Genomic DNA, 17687 nt, shown 5'->3' with positions numbered 1-17687 from the left:
AGGAAGTCTTCAAACTCCACACCGAAAAACACATAATCCGGGGATGAAATGGGCAGAAGACATGAACAGACACTTCTCCAAAGAGGACATCCAGAATGCCAACAGACACATGAAACGATGCTCAGCATCCCTTCTAATCGGGGAAATACAAATCAAAACCACACTGAGATACCACCTCATGCCAGTCAAAGTGGCTAAACAAATCAGGAGATTCTAGATGCTGGTGAGGATGTGGATAAATGGGCACGGTCCTACACTGTTGGTGGGAGTGTAAGCTGGTGCAACCCCTCTGGCAAACATTATGGAGGTTCCTCAAAAAGTTAACACTAGAGGGGCGCCTGGGTGGCTTAGTCGGTTAGGCGTCCGACTTTCTCTTGGGTCATGATCTCGTGGTTCGTGGGTTCGAGCCCCGCGTCGGGCTCTGTGCTGACTGCCAGCTCAGAGCCTGGAGCCTGTTTCCGTCTGTGACTCCCTCTCTCTCTNCAACATGGATGGACCTTGAGGGTGTTATGCTGAGCGAAATAAGTCAGGCAGAGAAGGACAGATACCATAAGTTTGCACATATAGGTGGATTAGGAGGAAGGTAACGAAGGACCATGGGGGAGAAGAAGGGGAAAAATAGTTGGAGAGAGGCAAACCATGAGAGACTCTTGAATGCTGAGAACAAACTGAGGTCTGATGGGAGTGAGGGGAAGGGGGGTGATGGGCATGGGGGAGGGCACTTGTTGGGATGAGCATGGGGTGTTATATGTGAAACAACTGGACAGTAAACTAAGAAAAAAAAAAAAAAGTATTATCTCCAGGAGTTAAAAGTATCCTTTTTTCCTAAACTCAGCTGCATTCTCAGTTTAGCATAGGATCCAACACTGCAGAAAGTATAGGTTAAAAACTTTAAGTTCAGGGGCACCTGCTTAGTTGGTTAAGTGACCGATTCTTGATTATATCTCAGGTCATGAGCTCACAGTGAGTTCAAAGCCCTCTTCAGGTCCTTTTCTGACAGCACGAAGCCTGCTTGAAATTNCTCTCTCTCTCTCTCTCTCTCTCTCTCTCTCTCTCTCTCTCTCTCTCTCTCCCCCCTTCTCTCCCCCTCTCCCTCCCTCTCTCTCCCTCTCCCTCCCTCTCTCTCTCCCTCTCTCTCTCTCTCTCTCCCTCCCCGCCTCCCTCTCTGTCCCTCCCCAACTAATGCTATCTCTCTCGAAATAAATAAACTTAAAAAAAATCAAAATGTTAAGTTCAGGCAGACATCGCAGTATACTGGAAATATCATATGGGACCAAAGTAACCTGGTTTCCNTTTTATAATTTGAATTTTTATATTATTTTGAATTTATTAATTGAATTTATTTATATTATTTTATAATTTTTGAAATGTGTAATAACACATCTTCCCAAATTTTAAGGATTAGTTGCAATTAAACATTTAAAACTTAGGCCAATCGTAGGTGTTCAGTAAATGTTAGTTCCAATTCCCACTACTTATTGATAGCGGGACACTTATTGATGGGTCTTTCTCTCAGTTTTTCTCCAGAGTGACACCTAGTTTTCTTCTTCAGAAATTAATTATTTCCTTTAGGTCTCTTCTCTTTGTGACAGTTCAGTAATTCTTCGAAGCCCAACTTCTTTATCTTTCTTCCCTCACTGAGTTTACTCACTTTATACTAAAGGCATGTAGATATGTCAGCGGTTTTTATTCAGGCCACTAAGTTAAGCCAAGATAGTTTTGAATTTTGCTAATTGTTTTTAAAGAGCCAAACTAAAAACAAAATGATAGTTATGTTTATTGAACACTCATTGTGAGCAAGGTACATTATGTACATTATCTCATTAAATCTCAAATCCTGTAAAACTTGTACTTTATTATCCCCCACACCAGTGAGTCTCAGGGAATTTAAATAACTTGCTCAAAGTCACATAGTAAATAGTAGAGCCAAGATTCAAATCCAGGGAGTCTGACACCAGCTTTCAACTGCCACACTTTACTTAAACCATAATAAGCCATGCCCCAAATTAACCATTGTGTATAATTCAAATAAAGAAATACTCTGGCAGTGCTTTCTGAGGATAATCTTATCAATTTTTGGAGACTGAGGAACAATAAGGGTGTCTCCTTATCAATATTAAATTTTTTATCTAACATTTCTTATCAGTTCTTTTGATCACTCTTCTCCCACAGTATACAGATTTCATTAAGCTTAGTTTTACTAAATTCAGAAATAACAGCTAATTTCTATACAGAGTTAAGCAGTGCCTGGCATGCTTCTAAATTCTTACACAAATGAATGTATAGATTTTTAGAAAAATTTTTATGTGCCTTAGATTTTCTTGAATTAATTTTCCCCTGTTGTTTATTTGTTTGTTTAGAGAGAGAGCACAAACAGGGGACAGGGGGAGAAAGAGAGAGAGAAAATCTTAAGCAAATTTCAATGTCAGTACAGAGCCCAACATGGGGCTTGATTCCATGACCCTGGGATTATGACCTGAGCTGAAATCAAGAGTTGGATGCTCAGCTGACTGAGCCATCCAGATTCCTCACCTCACTCCATCCCAATTCTTATATTTTTAATAAAAGGATACTAGCTGTCTGACAATCATCTTTTCAATTCCTACAAAATTTAATTTTTGAAATTTGAGAGAATGTTTGTAAAATTCTGTAAAACTGATAACTTGGGTTTTGTTTTGTTTTTTTCAGAAGGCAAATTAATCCTGAGACTGAGATTGTATCTGCCAGGGGTTTTATTTAAGATAGAGTCACTGTGGGAATTTCACAAGCCAATAGCATACAGGATAATGTCTCTTAATAAGCCAATAAAGAAATCACGTACTTCAAATCAATGATGGGGGGATGAAAGGAATAAAGTCCAAATTTAGATAAGGTATACCCTTTTGTAATTGGTACTTGGGAAAGACAGCTTAGCCAACCAGAGTTAATGTGCTTTTGCCTGCACAAAAGTAAAAGTCTCCTGTTAGAGCACTTTGCTAGGGAAGGTCGTTGTTCCTGTTGACGGACAAGATGATTTTTGGGACTGCTGCACAAGGATTTTGCCACTGCTCATAAAAGTGGACTTTACCTCAGCAGGTGCTAATTGCCCCCAGGTCTTTGGAGAGCTATGTTAGATCAGCAAAGAGCTGCCTTGCCCACACAGAACATTCTGATAGTCCTCACATACTTGGTGATACATAGTACACATGTCCCCTTGTCATAGTTGCTTCTTCATAGGTTTTTTAATGATAAGCAGCTGAGCCACTTACCAATAGCTAACCGGTGAAAACAGGCAAGATGATGACATCCTGACACAACTTGCTTCATTCTTCTATCAAAATGACTTTACTTCTGAAACAACTTTTTTTCATCTTTGTCATAAAGGGATGGATTAAAACAACTTCACTTAGATTGTAAACATGTAGATTTGAAATCATGTCAAACTAATATACAACGTAACTTCTCTACAATAGATTTGTTTCTTTTCCAAGTTTTTAATTCCTCTGTCCACCTTAATTTAATATGTATTTTTCATTGATATTTTATATAGGATATCTTCTCTCTATATTCAGAAACAACTTTTTCAAGTTAATTTGTCACTTACAGTTTTAAATTAAGGAAATTTAATAGGACTATTACTCCTACTTTTATAATTAGTGGTTCAAAGTAATCTTGAAAAATACTGCTTTTTAGTTTTAAATTTTAAGAGAGAGAGGGCAAGATGGCGGAGAAGTAAGGAGCTCCGTGCTTGCACTCGTGCCCATACATCACACAGAAAAGATCTGAAGCCATTGGAAACCTTAGTTTTAAATTTTAAGACCAAACAAGTCAATTGAATTATTAATTAGTTTTATTATGTGAAGGAAGGAACTGAAAGATCAAGTTTGTGTTTTTGCTTCTCAGCTAACTCTATTTTAATGAAATTATTTACCTTTGTCTCAGTTACTTTCATTTTAATGAAATTTTAAGAATGATTACCATTATATAAATTGTATATTTGTGTTTTAAACAGTCAAGTAAACTTTTTACCATAAAAGAGTAAATCTTGCACTTATCTATTACAAAGTTAATTTAGGAGCTTGGACCACCAGTTGGTATAGATTTTAATTAGAAGTGAAATGATGAAATGCAGGGTGCCTGGGTGGCTCAGTCATTTAAGCATCCAACTCTTGGTTTTAGCTCAGGTTATGATCTCACAGTTTGTGGGTTCAAGTCCTGCATTGGGCTCCATGCTAACAACACAGAGTCTGCTTGGGATTCTCTCCCTCTCTCTCTGCCCCTCCCCTGCTTACTCTCTATTCTTCTCTCTTTCAAAATAAATATTTTTTTAAAATCTTGCACTGATATATTGCAAAGTTAATTTGGGATCTAGAACCAGCAATTCGTATAGATTTTAATTAGAAGTGAAATGATGAACTGAAAATCAGAATTGGTAATTAACATCTTACTAGGTTTTATTATTCAATTGATTTATGATAAGTTGCCTAACTTCTAGACTTCTGTTGGACTGGATAATATTTTTTAAGTTTATTGAGGATGGGAACCATGAGTTAAAAAAAATTGAGGGGTACCTGGGTAGCTCAGTCGGTTGAACATCCAACTTTGGCTCAGGTCATGGTCTCACCTTTCATGAGTTCAAGCCCCACATTAGGCTCTGTGCTGACCACTCAGAACCTGGAGCCTGCCTCAGATTCTCTGTCTCCCTCTCTCTCTTTGCCTCCCCCACTTGTGCTCTGTCTTTGTCTCTCTCAAAAATAAATAAACATTAGAAATAATTAAAAAAATTTTCCCCTTGATACCTAAGTACTTTGTAGAGGCTCACTGAGAAATTGTTGAATGAATATATTGTTCAGAGTTTGCCATTACTCAGTATTTTAGTTGTCTCATTTTTACATCATCATTTTTACTTGTGTACTCTTTATAGGAAAATACAGAAATAAAGTACTTCATGGTAGTATTTTGATTTCACTTTTTTTGATAAGTCACCATTATATAAAGTACTTCTTAAACCTTATTTGTTTGTATCTAGTATGACTAATAAGTTAATGAGAGCTTTGTCTTAAATGCTGGGCAGGAGTGCAGAAGAGAGAAATGGGAAGAAAAAACAAAGGGAAGAAAATATACATTCTGGGAATAGAATATGTTGTCAACATCTGTCAGACTTATTAGTAGCATTTTGACATTTGCCTACATCATTATTGCAGAATTTTTCACTTAAGACCTCAAGAGGCTGCATATGTAAAAACACAAGTTTTGTCATTTGTTTTTGGAGAGGAATAATAATGTGTTTGAATATTTAGTTTCCCAATACAAAGTACTGAGTATAATATGCATCAGTTCATGTAGTTTTCAACCACATCAGTGGTTATGCTTTCAGTTTTACACATGGGAAAATAGATTCGTGGAGGTTAAATGGTTAATCTTAAATTACATAGGTAGTGAATGACATAGGTAAGGATTGCTTATTCAAAAAGCAGTCTTTTTCTACTCTGTCATACATGCTATATTTAGAAAAATAACAGCAGACATAGGACTCCATTAAACAAATAAAGCACCAATAAAACTGTACTTGTTAAGTCGTTTGTTAATAAGAAACAGAAGAAAATGAAGAAGGGAGAGAAAAAGCAAAGGACAGGAAAGAAGCACAGCAAAGAAGCAAAGAGTACAGGCTATGATCTTATACTGCCTACATTTGAATTCTAACTGTCCCACTTATTAACTTTGTAGTCACTTACCTTCTCTGTGCCTTGTATCCTTATTTATAAAATGCGGGTAATCATAATAATATAGTTGAGGAATAAAGGTAAAACACTTGCCTTTAAATGTTAAAGCCTATTTATTTCACTTTACGGAGTTTGCTGTTTGTGTATATGTGTGTTTGTATGTGAAATATAGCATTCATACAGAAAAATGCTTAATACATGTATAATTGTAAAGCAATTGTCTAATAGCTTTACCCTAGTCTCTACCCACTGGGTCTAATAACACTTCCCCCAGTGATAAAAACCAACTGGGTGAGACCAGATGCCTTCCTATATCATTCTACAACTCTCCCTTCTGTGTGCAGAGACTGTAAGGGAGTAAGGGTAGAAGCAGGGAGCTCCATTAGAAAACTGTTGTAGAAATCTTGGTAACAAATGATGGTGGTTAGATCCTGGATATACTTGAAGAGAGAGCCAACACTATTTTCCTAATGGATTGAATGTACACTGACAAAAAGAAGTCATGGGAAATTTGAAGGATTTTGGCCTGATTAACTAGAAGAATGGAGATGCCAACAATTGAAATCAGGAAAGCAATGGGTAGGGTAGTTTTTTGGGAAAAAATTAAAAGTTCAGTTTTGGACATTCTAGTTATTATATATATATTATATATATATAGTTTAATATTTCCAAATAAACATGTTAAGAAGGATATATACATATATCAAATCGTTGTTATTCATCTAAAACAATTACAGTGTTATTTTTCAATTAAATTAATTTAAAAAAAACATGTTAAGTAGGCAGTTAGATATGCAAGTCTGAAATCCAGGAGAGAAAATTTGGCCAGAAAAGTTAACATGGAAGTTGTCATTGTCTAGATCAGTAGAACTTCCTACAATCATGGAAATGTTTTATACCTACACTGTGCAATATGGTAGCCACTAGCCACATGTTAACTATTGAGCACTTCAAATGTGATTAGTGTAACTCAGATACTGAATTTTTAAAAATTTAATTGTAATTTTAAAAACTTAATCTAAGTCTCTAATATTATAAATTAGTTAATATTAATAGTAATATTAACAACATAAATAGCTACAAGAGACTAGTGGCTGCTGTATTACATAACACAAGTGATGTTACATGATGTTGAATAACTACCTCTAAATTGAAGGCATATAGAGAAGAAAACCAAGACTGAACTGTGGGACTCTGCAGTTTTAAGAATTCTGGGACATAAGAAGCAAATAGTAAATGAGACAGGAGGAGGGCCCAGTGAGATACAGAGAAAACCTGGAGCCCTAGTGAATCTAGTTTATTAAGGAGGAGAGTGATCCCTTATGGAACTTATTTCTGATAGGGCAAGTAAGTTAAAAACTAAAAAAATGACCAGTGGGTATAGGTCGTTGGTAATTTAGAACACTTTCTGTGTACTGATGGGGAAGATAGCCTGATTAGCATGGGTTTAAGAAAGACTGGGAGAATCTTACCTATTTTATGTTTTCTATTTGTCCTGCCTCTTTTATGTTTTCCTCCTTTCTTGCATTTGTTGAGATCTGCAATTTTTTTTTATTATTTTCTTTTCCTGCTGTTAGATTTTAAGTTATATACTGTTTTCTATTTTAGTAGTTACCTTTAAAATTACAACATGCATTCAAAGTACAGTGTTGAGCTGGACAATGCAAGGATCTTAGAACACTCTTGATACTGCGTGACTTTTTTTCTCTTTGGTCTGGAATTTTAATTCTTTTTTTCCCAATCTTATGATAAGATTATTTATTCTGCTTGGGATTTGTTAAATTTCTTGTTATCTTTTATGAATTCTGGAAAATTCTCATCCTTTGTCTCTTCAAATACTACCTCTGCTATCTCCTTTCTGTTTCTCTGATTTCATGCATGTTAGACCTTATTCTGTCTTCCATGTCTCTTAACCCATCTTTCACAATTTCTGTCTCCCCCCCCCCCCCCCCCCCACCCCCNCATTTTTTTGTCTCCCCCCCCCCCCCCGCCCTTCTTAATAGTTTCATCTGATTTATCTTCTAATTAATTAGTTTTCAATTTTTTTTAAATGTTTATCTTTGAGAGAGAGAGAGAGGGAGACCACAGAATCTGAAGCAGACTCCAGGCTCTGAGCTATCAGCAGAGAGCCTGACTCAGGTCTGGAACTCATGAACCATGAGATCATGACCTGAGCTGAAGTCAGACGTTTAACCTACTGAAAAACCCACGCACCCTTAAATAAAAAATTATTTTTTTAAGAAAAAAAATTTTTAATTTTTGTTTATTTTTGAGAGAGAGAGAGAGGGAGACACAGAAGCAGGCCCCAGGCCCCTAGTTGCCAGCACAGAGCCTGCCCTGGGGCTTGAACTCACAAACTGAGGTCATGACCTGAGCCAAAGTCAGATGCTTACCCAACTGAGCCACCCAGGTGCCCCTAAATAAAAAATAAAAAATTCTTAAAAACAAGTTGACAATAGAAGGAGAAATTGGTTTGAATTTGGTTTCTATGATGAGCAAGATATTGTGCTTAGAATTTTCTTTTTTCTTTGTTTTATTTTATTTTATTGTTAATTTTTTTAAATTTTAATTCCAATATAGTTAACTTACACTGTTGTATTAGTTTCAGGTGTACAACATAGTGATTCAACAGTTCCACATATTATTCAGTGCTTATTAAGATAAATACACTCTTTAATTCCCGTCACCTATTTCACCCATCCTCCTACCCGTCTCCTGTCTGGTAACCATCTGTTTGTTGTCTATAGTTAAGAATCTGCTGGGGGAACTAGCTGTGTCAGTCAGTTAAGCCTCCTGACTCTTGACTGTGCCTCAGGTAATGATCTCAGAGTCCCTGAGATAGAGCCCTGCCTTGGGCTCTATGCTAAGCGTGGAATCTCCTTGGGATTCTCCCTCTCCCTCTCCCTCTCTCTCTACCTCTTTCTTTCTCTCTCACTCTCTCTCTCTCTCTCAAAACAAACTAAAAAAAAAGAGACTTTGTTTTGTCACTTTTGTCCCCCTTTGCTATTTTGTTTCTTAAATTCCACATATTTGTCTTTCTCTGACTGGCTTATTTTGCTTAGCATTTCGCTCTCTAGATCCAACTATGTGATTGCAAATGGCAAGATTTCATTTTTAGGGGGCTGAATAATATTCCACTGTATATATATCTATTTTGTTTTATGTTTAAATATAGACAGCATAGTTGTTTTCTAATCTTGTTTTCATAATCCCTATAGTTGAAGTCTTTATGAATCCGTGCTGTTGTTTCTTCTGGTTTTTATGACTAGTACTTTATTTCTTTGCATACTAGATTATTTTTGACTGTATACAGTTCATTGTCCTTGAAAAATTGTTAACAGGTCTTCTTTGAGGTATAGGATCAAGGTGTGTCCTCACAGAAAAGATTTACATTTGTTTCTAGCAGTTACTTAGAAGCCCTATCAAGCAAGTTAACTTTAAATTATACTCAAAGCATTAAGTGTTTGACCTCCATGCAAATCCATGTGAACTGCAGTTTATGGTATTTAACACTTCCCCCTCTGCACATGCATGGGTGTAGGTGTGCATATACACACTGCCTGTGGGTAGTGTCAGGAAATCTTGTTTGTAGTTCTGTTGTGAGGGAGTGAGACACTTAATGCTTGTTAATCCCTAAGTAGATGGTAAAGCTCTTTGTACTCCCAGCTGTGTTGTTGGAAGTAGAGAGAAGGAATGATTTCTTATTACACCATTTCCTTACTTTGGGTGAATCCTAGGTTTTATCTTCTATTTCTCTAATACTTCACACGGCCTTGAAAACCTCAGTCCATTTTCTCCTGGTACAACAAATACTGTCCATGTGGAAGCAATTGCTTGAGCTGTTTACCTCTCTAGTTTCCTTAACTACATCTACTAATGGCCTTATTTTCATAATTATTTTTGATGCTTTTCAAAAGAGGTTTGCTGTATTTTATGCAGTAATTTTTGTTGTTTTCTGCAGGAAAATGTGTCCAAATAGTCTAATCTGTTTTATTACCAGAAATGGATTGCTCCACTTATTTTTAATTAATCTGAAAAATAAGCAGTAACTCCATTTCAACTTAACAAATTTCTGATAAAATATTTTAGGCGTATACCTCATTAAGTAAGGTATCATCAGCAAACTCCTATATTTTTCCAATATCTTTATACATGGAATGTATTACATATTAGTAGCAAAATAATTTATAATTTTTTAATTTTTTATCCATTCTGATTTATGTAGGTCTGATTTCATCATTGCTTAGAGACTAAGAAAATGACAAACATGGATAGTGATTCTAGGCATCTTCTCATCCCTGAAGTAGATCATGAGATAAATCCTGGACCTATGAATATCCAGTTTGATTCATCAGATCTAAGATCCAAAAGGTAAGTGTTTAAAAGAAAACATTTCATAATTATGATTTTAAATTATTAAAGTTGAACTAATTATATAACCAAAAATATATTGCTTTGAATAGGAAATATCCAGTTTCTTAACAGCATCTGTATGCTTGTATGTGGGAGGGAAAAAATATAAATACCGTTTCCTCTTTTGTATTTGACTTTTTTTGACTAAGCTTACCATCTGTGTTGCGAGAGGAGTTGGGGTAAGATTTACAAAGTGAGATGCACTTATGTAACTCATTTAACAAATATATACTGATTACCTGCTTTATGCAAGGTAATATGCTAGATGTTGGGGATAAAACAGTAAAATTAATATAGTCCTTATCTTCACTAAGCTTAAATTCCAGCAGATAGTTTAAGATAATTTGAGTTTGAGTTTTATTTCATTACATATCTAGAAAGCCCAAAAGAATCCACTGGAAAATTATTATAAATAGAGAATTCAGTATAGTGGCTGTTTACAAAATAGGCAAAGATAAATAGCATTCTAGTAAGAAAATGTAATGGAAGAAAAGAAAAAATAAATGAGTAGCCTTTTACGTGTGCAAAATCTACGTGATAGAAACTTTAAAATACTACTGAGGGATCTAAAATAAGATTTTAGAGTATTTTTTGAAATCTGACATGATGCTTATGAGTTGAAGTGTTCTTTTTTTTGGTAATAAAACTCTAAGATAAACTGCTACCAATACATCATATGTAATAATCTCGTAGGACTGAGAAATTTTTTTCTAAATTACCAAAAGAACTCTTGCGCTTATTTGGTATTTTATCATATATCTCCTGTGCAATTATAAAAATGAAAATTTAAGCAAAATGTATCAGTTATTACTAATGCTTCACATTTAGAATCTGATACTCCGCAATCAGTTTTCTAACTTAGAGTCATCAGGATTGGTTTTTTTCCCCTCCCACACACAATTGTCCTTTGTACCATTAAGAACGTTAATAATGTAGTATTTGTTGAAACAATTTTCTTTCAAATCACTGACACTTTCTTTTAGTTTTGATGCTTGCACTTTCCTGATCTTACCAGAAGGTGTCGCAGAAGGTTTTCTGACAACGTCATGGCTTATATTTCTTCTTAAATGGTCTTTAAATGGTTTGATGAGTAAAATGACCAGGAATTACAGGTACCTGTCATACCATGAGGGACAATTACTGTTATGACTGCCAGCTGTCAGCTGTTAGTGATTTAAAAATGTATGGGATTATGAGATGCATTTGTATTTTAGAAATGTATACATTAGAATTAGTAAAATATGACATAGAATGAAAAAGCATAATTTGCACTAAGTGGAAGGGTTCTAAAATGCAATGTCATGCACTTTAAATTTGAGTCCATAGTTTAAAGTTTCCCCCACCCCCCAAAATGCCAGCAGCTAATTCCAAAGTTTATGTGGCCCAGCAATTTCACTACTTCTAAGCATTAACTCAGAATATCAAATAATATATGTACAAGGTTCTTTAATGCAGTATTTTTTAATAGTAAAAGATGTAAAACCATCAAAATGTCTTTTCTTAGAGGACTGGATAAATTTTGGCATATTGATACAATGGAAGATTTTTCACCCATTAAAAAAACTGGCTTTATTACATATCAAAATGGAACAAGTCTTTGACTTACTTTGTTAAATCAAAAAAGTGCAGAACAATGTGTATAGTGTACCATCATTTTGGTAAAATAAATGTTAAAAACTACATATAATACAATATGTATAAGTAACTATGGAATAAGTAGTAAACTATAAGAGTGGTTGCCTCCTTAGAGAGAAAAGTGTTCAATCAAGATGGGTGGTGTGGCAGATGCTGTTTGGTAAATACCCAAAAACCATTTAACCACCATACTTATTCCTTGCCAACAGGATTTTAATTCTGTTGTCTGTGGCAATAGGTTCCAATCCAGGAGATGCAGGAGGATTGGTTTAAGTTAGTCTTAATGATCCTATTTCTATGGTTCAGATACTTAATTTTTCAGTCTCTCTTGAAACTAGAGATGGCAATGTGAAATTCATCATATGAGAAATATAATGGTCATCAGAGAAGGTAATGAATGAGTCTTAAAATTTTCATTTGTTTATTCCAACATCAAATGAATACAAGAACTTATAAATGCTTTTGAATGCTCAGGATTTTGTTAAAATCTCTAAATTCTATGATAAATAATTGACCACTGTGACAATAGAACATAGGTCATTAAAGTGCATTCCATTGCAATAAGTTGGCAGGAGTTCAGACAGTTCTCTGAGAATCTGTTTAGCCGTGTAGATTAAACAGAAATATATTTTCTATAATGAAACTAGTCAAAATGAGAAGAAATCAATTATTGATAATCATGAGATAACTACTTAGGTAAGCATGTTTTAAGGAAGGCAAATATTTATAGAGACTTAGCAGTATTGAATGCTAATTTGCTTGTGAAATAATTTCTGTTTAAGAAAACAAACTATTATTTGATGAGAAAAACAGTAGAAGTACCTAAAAACTTTGTTATTTCTATCAAAAGATGGATTACGTTACTTATATGCACAAAAAATCCTCAGACACACTGAAAGAGGTTATCTTCCATTAGAAGAACCAGCTTAAGACAACTCTTCCTAAAACATTGGTCATTTTTGAGTCACCATATAGCTTTGATGGTGTCCCATTACAGTATTACATATGTAATATAATTCAAATATGTTTTAAAATCTATTTACTTTTTAAAATTAGACTTAATTTGGCTTCATCTTCACGTTTGTGAAATGATGGGTTTTAAGTATTGTTTATACTTTAACATGCATTGCGAGAAATATTAAGTAGTTAAGATAGCATTCATCCTTGCGCCACCTAAAAATCCCCTTATGTATAACCACCCTTTGGGAAACTATGTTAGGCTGTCAGAGTATAGAAAACAATGTTTGATACTTTTAGATTATCCTCAGTTCAGTTTGTGATTAATTTTATCTCCACTAGGTGGCAGTCAAAATCATGTATCAGTTCAAATGTAACAATTTTAAGAACTCCTTTGAACTGATAATGTGTTATATCTGTTTATCACATTGGTGGAAGTGGGGTCTAATTAGAGTCAGGTGGAGGAAGAAGCTTGTCACTGTAGAGTAGGAATACATGTCATTACCATTTGGATCATTTGAGGAATATCTGCAGTCTTCAGACTACATGTGTACACTTTTCTCTCTACACACCTCTCCTCCGTCTTCAGTTTTCACCTGATTTGGGGTGGAGTTATGAATCTGGATAGAGGGACAGAAAGGCTTAGAAATCTCCTATGCTGTATGTGATACATTCCATTGGCAGTCACTGGTCTAAGAGATTGTTTTCCTACTTTTCCCAGACTTTCTGGTAACCCAAGACAGAGCTGGTATTCAGGATTGCTTCATACTGTGGTGTGGCTCTGGGATTATGCCCTTTGGGAGTTGAACAGTCCAGCCAGCCTGAAACCAGATTGTGAAGCGGTTAATTTGTTTTTGAGCTCCCCCTTTTCAGTTTTCTTCTACCAGTATTTCCCTTTCCATTTTTCCTAGGGCCTAGGACTTTCATGCTCCTCTCTGTATGCCCCATGTTCCCCAGGGCAAGAATTCACTCAGGAATTTCCTTTTAGGCACTGCTTGGTAAAAGATACTTTTCCTTAACCCCCTTTTTTTTTTTTAATGTTTTTTTTTATTTATTTCTAGGAGAGAGAGAGAGGGAGAGAGCAGGGGAGGGTCAGAGAGAGAGGGAGTCACAGACTGAAACAGGCTCCAGGCTCCAAGCTGGCAGTCAGCACAGAGCCCGACGCGGGGCTCGAACCCACGAACCGCGAGATCATGACCTAAGCGAAAGTCGGACGCTTAACCGACTAAGCCACCCAGGCGCCCCTCCTTAACCCCTTTTTTATCAGTACTTATCTGTCCTATTCTTCTAGGGATCTGGTCTCTGTTTGGTGTTTTAATGGAAAGCAGTCTCATGTGTTAGATTACTCTATTATCTTTCTGTGGCTATTTGCATTTTAATGTGGGAAACCTAGAAATACAAAAGCCTAACCTAAAAGTTAGATTTTTGTAATTGATAACATTGCAAGAGGTCTGGTAAGCCAGTAGGGTAGAGGTAGATATTTAAAATAAGCAGCATTCCTGGGCATCTGAGTGGCTTGGTGGGTTAAGCATCCCACTACAGCTCAGGTCATGATCCCACAGTTTGTGGGTTTAAGCCTTGCATGGGCTTCTGTGCTAATAGCTTGTAACATGGAGTGTGCTTCGGATTCTGTGTCTCCTCTCTCTTCCTCTCCCCTCTTCATGCTCTTTCTCTCAAAAATTAAAATATAAAAACATTTTATAAATTAAAAAATTAAACAAAATAAGCAGTATTCCTGAGGCCTACAAAACACTTTGCTACGCCCCCTGGATTTTTAGATTGTGAACAAGTTTGCACACCTGTGAACTAGCCTCTTTCTGTTTCATTGTCAATAATACTGTCACTGAATAGCAGCCTGAATTAACTCTTTTTGGTACTTGTGGTTTTAGGGGAGAGAAGGAATAACAAAGCAAAGTGAAGAGTTTATTAATTTGTAAATGTAGATGCCCAATAATAGTGATTGGAAGTGATTACTGATCCTTAGTAGTTTCATAGTTTGGGATTATGGAGATGTAAAACAAAAGGTAGAAAAGTAGTTTTCACAGGAAGATTGGTGTCCAGACCTGCATAAATTACACTATGAAGAACATGCCATCCATGTTAAGTAGATGAGACGAGGGACTTAACTGCTTAGAAGAAGCGTAGAGCAGATGGCCACAATGCTGATTGTAGCACTACCTCTATACCCTCCTTCTCTTCCTTCCTTTTCCTCCTACTCTCTTCCCTCTCCTTTCTCTCCCTCTTGAGTCCACTTCTCTCACCTTCTCCCTACATTCCACTGTTATTTTTTCCCCAATGGAACGCTTTTTTGCTAAATGCTTAAAGAGAACAATCCTGGTTTTGGAGTTAGAAATACTTTAAATGGAATCTTTTTTCTAGTCCCTTTGGAATCCTTTTATTCTCTGAAATATTTGTTCTTATATATTTTTTCTTCCTTCCTCTTTTTCCAAATATCTGGGAGTTCTGCTTTATTTTCTTTCCTCCTTCCCTCATTAACATTATTAGGAGAAGCTTGAAGAAAGAAGTTATCCCAGTTGGTTTGACTGGTGCTCATTAGGGTTGAGTCCAAGTAGGTCTTATTGGGAGGAAATGGTATGAAGAATTCGATTAGGATCTTTCTCTTTCTATTCAGTATTTTAACATGCCAAGTATATAGTCAAAAGGGATTTAGTGCAATAGTATAATTACTGCAAAAGTAATGAAACCAGTTGCAAGTATACAACTAGAGAATTGTTAACAGACTTAACAAACAGACTTAAAACCGGATTCCCCACATTCCTAATCTTCCTTTGTTGAAGTTACTCACCATGTTGCATTTGGGTCTGCTTTTTCTAGGTGAAAGATAGGATGGAGTGGTGATGGTATTACTGTTTTATATCAGCCTAGAGAAATTGAAAGACTATATATTAGTATTTATGTACAGGTGGTTCTAACTTGAAATTTTATTTCATTCTTTTAGCCTCAATCCAGTGCTGATACTAAAAACAAACACCTTCACGGTTCTGTTACTGCTCATTTTGTGGCCATAAAAGAATTGTTTTTAGGACAGTAGAATTAAAACAGTTTACGGATTCTCTTAAACCTAAATTTGAAAGCTTGAATTGCATTGACAGAATTTTGAAATTCATTCTTAGCAAAACCTATATTTAAGATACACAGGCCTGAGAATTAATATTCAGGTGAAGTTCTGTGTTCATATGATACTGATAAAATTGTTTACTTGCAGCTGAATAAAGCTTAGAATTCTAAAATAAGGAATCCATACGTTTCAACCAGGGGTTAATTAACATTTACTTTTTTCATTATACCACCCTTATCAGTTAAAAAATGAAAATAATCTAAAAGTAATGGGACTGAATATGTGTATGTGTGTACATACATGTGGGTATTCATTTGCAAAGTATGTACATGTACTTCTGAACATTATTTGCATTATAAAACATAAAATAGAAATTATAAGATACAATACTCTTGGTAAAATTAACTTTAGGGGCAACTGGGTGGCTCAGTTGGTTAAGCGTCCGACTTGAGCTCAGGTCATGATCTCCCGTTTCGTGGGTTTGAGCCCTGCGTCAGGGTCTGCTGACAGCTAGTTCAGAGTCTGGAGCCTGTTTCAGATTCTGTGTCTCCCTCTCTCTCTGACCCTCCCCTGCTCATGCTGTCTCTCTCTTAGAAATAAATAAAACATCAAACAACAAAAAAAAATTTTTTTAATTAACTTTAAATTTTATTTATGAACAGTATATTAAAACTTTTATCATGTATATTACCAATAACAATTAAATGTGCTCTCTTATTTTAAAATATTTTATAACATTTTGCTCCACAGTAATTCAAATGGATTTGAAGTTTATTTGTGTCTCATCCAGCAATTAGGTAGAAGTTTTTGCTGAAATTTACTTGGTAGATTTTCATCCTCCCTGATACTACATTGAGTGATTGCATGCTATTTTCTATATTTGTATAGTATCCCATGGTATTTTTAAAGTCTAAAATACTAGTGTTTTTTAATCCTGTTAGTTTGGAAACAACCAGTAGTTTTGTTCGCCTTTTTTGGTTCTCTCTCCAAATCATCCCCCATTCTCTCCTTCTTCATTTCTCATATCCTTCTAGCTCTACTTTCTGCTCACTTCTAGCATTTACTTCCCAACATATACGCACACCTGCAGAAGGTGGGGAAAAGATATTAGAATCTTCAGAGGTGGCTAATCTTTCTGCTGGGGAAAGGAAGAACTTAATAGACAAGACTATCTGGGAAAAATCAAAACTGCTACAACCCCGTAGCTTCTGGCCAGAGTGGGGAAGCTGCCCACCTGGTCTGAACACTCCATTGACGGGACACTAAATATTTGAGGAAAGTCCTGAAGTTTTTCCAGACCAGTTATTTCAGATGTGTCCGTTTAGAAAGTACCCAGGGAAGAAGGAAGCAAAGGGGGAAAAAGCATTAGATATAGTCATATCTAATAATTTACATTGATTATAACTTTTTAAAATGTTTATTAAAAAGTTTATCAACTTTTATAGTTAAAAAAATTTTTAATGTTTTATTTATTTCTGAAAGAGAGAGAGAGAGACAGCATGAGCAGGGGAGGGTCAGAGAGACAGGGAGACACAGAATCTGAAGCAGGCTCAAGGCTCTGAGCAGTCAGCACAGAGCCCAACATGGGGCTCAAACCCACAAACCATGAGATCATGATCTAAGCCGAAGTCGGGCGCTTAACCAACTTAGCCACCCAGGCGCCCCAACTTTTGTAGTTTTTTATAAAGTTTATAAAAAAAGATTTTATATAAAAAATACTGACTGGGTCATTCAATTGGTTAAGTGTCCGACTTTGGCTCAGATCATGATCTCATGGTTCATGAGTTTGAGCCCCACATGGGGCTCTCTCCTGTCTGCACAGAGCCTGCTTTGGATCCTCTGTCCCTTTCTCTCTGGCCCTCCTCCACTCGTTCTCCCTCTCTCTCTCTGTCTCTCTTTCA

At 35.9% G+C, this 17687-nt stretch overlaps 1 protein-coding gene across 2 annotated transcripts in view; it reads left to right on the top strand.

The window, feature by feature from the left end:
• Window positions 1–17687, top strand: part of SLC38A9 (solute carrier family 38 member 9) — a 78807-nt gene that overhangs the window by 6050 nt on the left and 55070 nt on the right. For both annotated transcript variants that reach the window (XM_077773000.1, XM_077772999.1), the window contains one exon: window positions 9928–10073. In XM_077773000.1, coding sequence (XP_077629126.1) covers window positions 9961–10073 — 113 coding nt within the window. In that variant the 5' untranslated portion in view covers window positions 9928–9960. The remainder of the gene's footprint in view (window positions 1–9927; window positions 10074–17687) is intronic.

The sequence above is a fragment of the Crocuta crocuta genome, unplaced genomic scaffold (assembly GCF_008692635.1).
Source record: "Crocuta crocuta isolate KB4526 unplaced genomic scaffold, BGI_CrCroc_1.0 scaffold107, whole genome shotgun sequence".
Lineage (NCBI taxonomy): Eukaryota > Metazoa > Chordata > Mammalia > Carnivora > Hyaenidae > Crocuta > Crocuta crocuta.
Note: the sequence above shows the minus strand (reverse complement) of the source record. Positions and strands in the feature narration are given on the sequence as shown.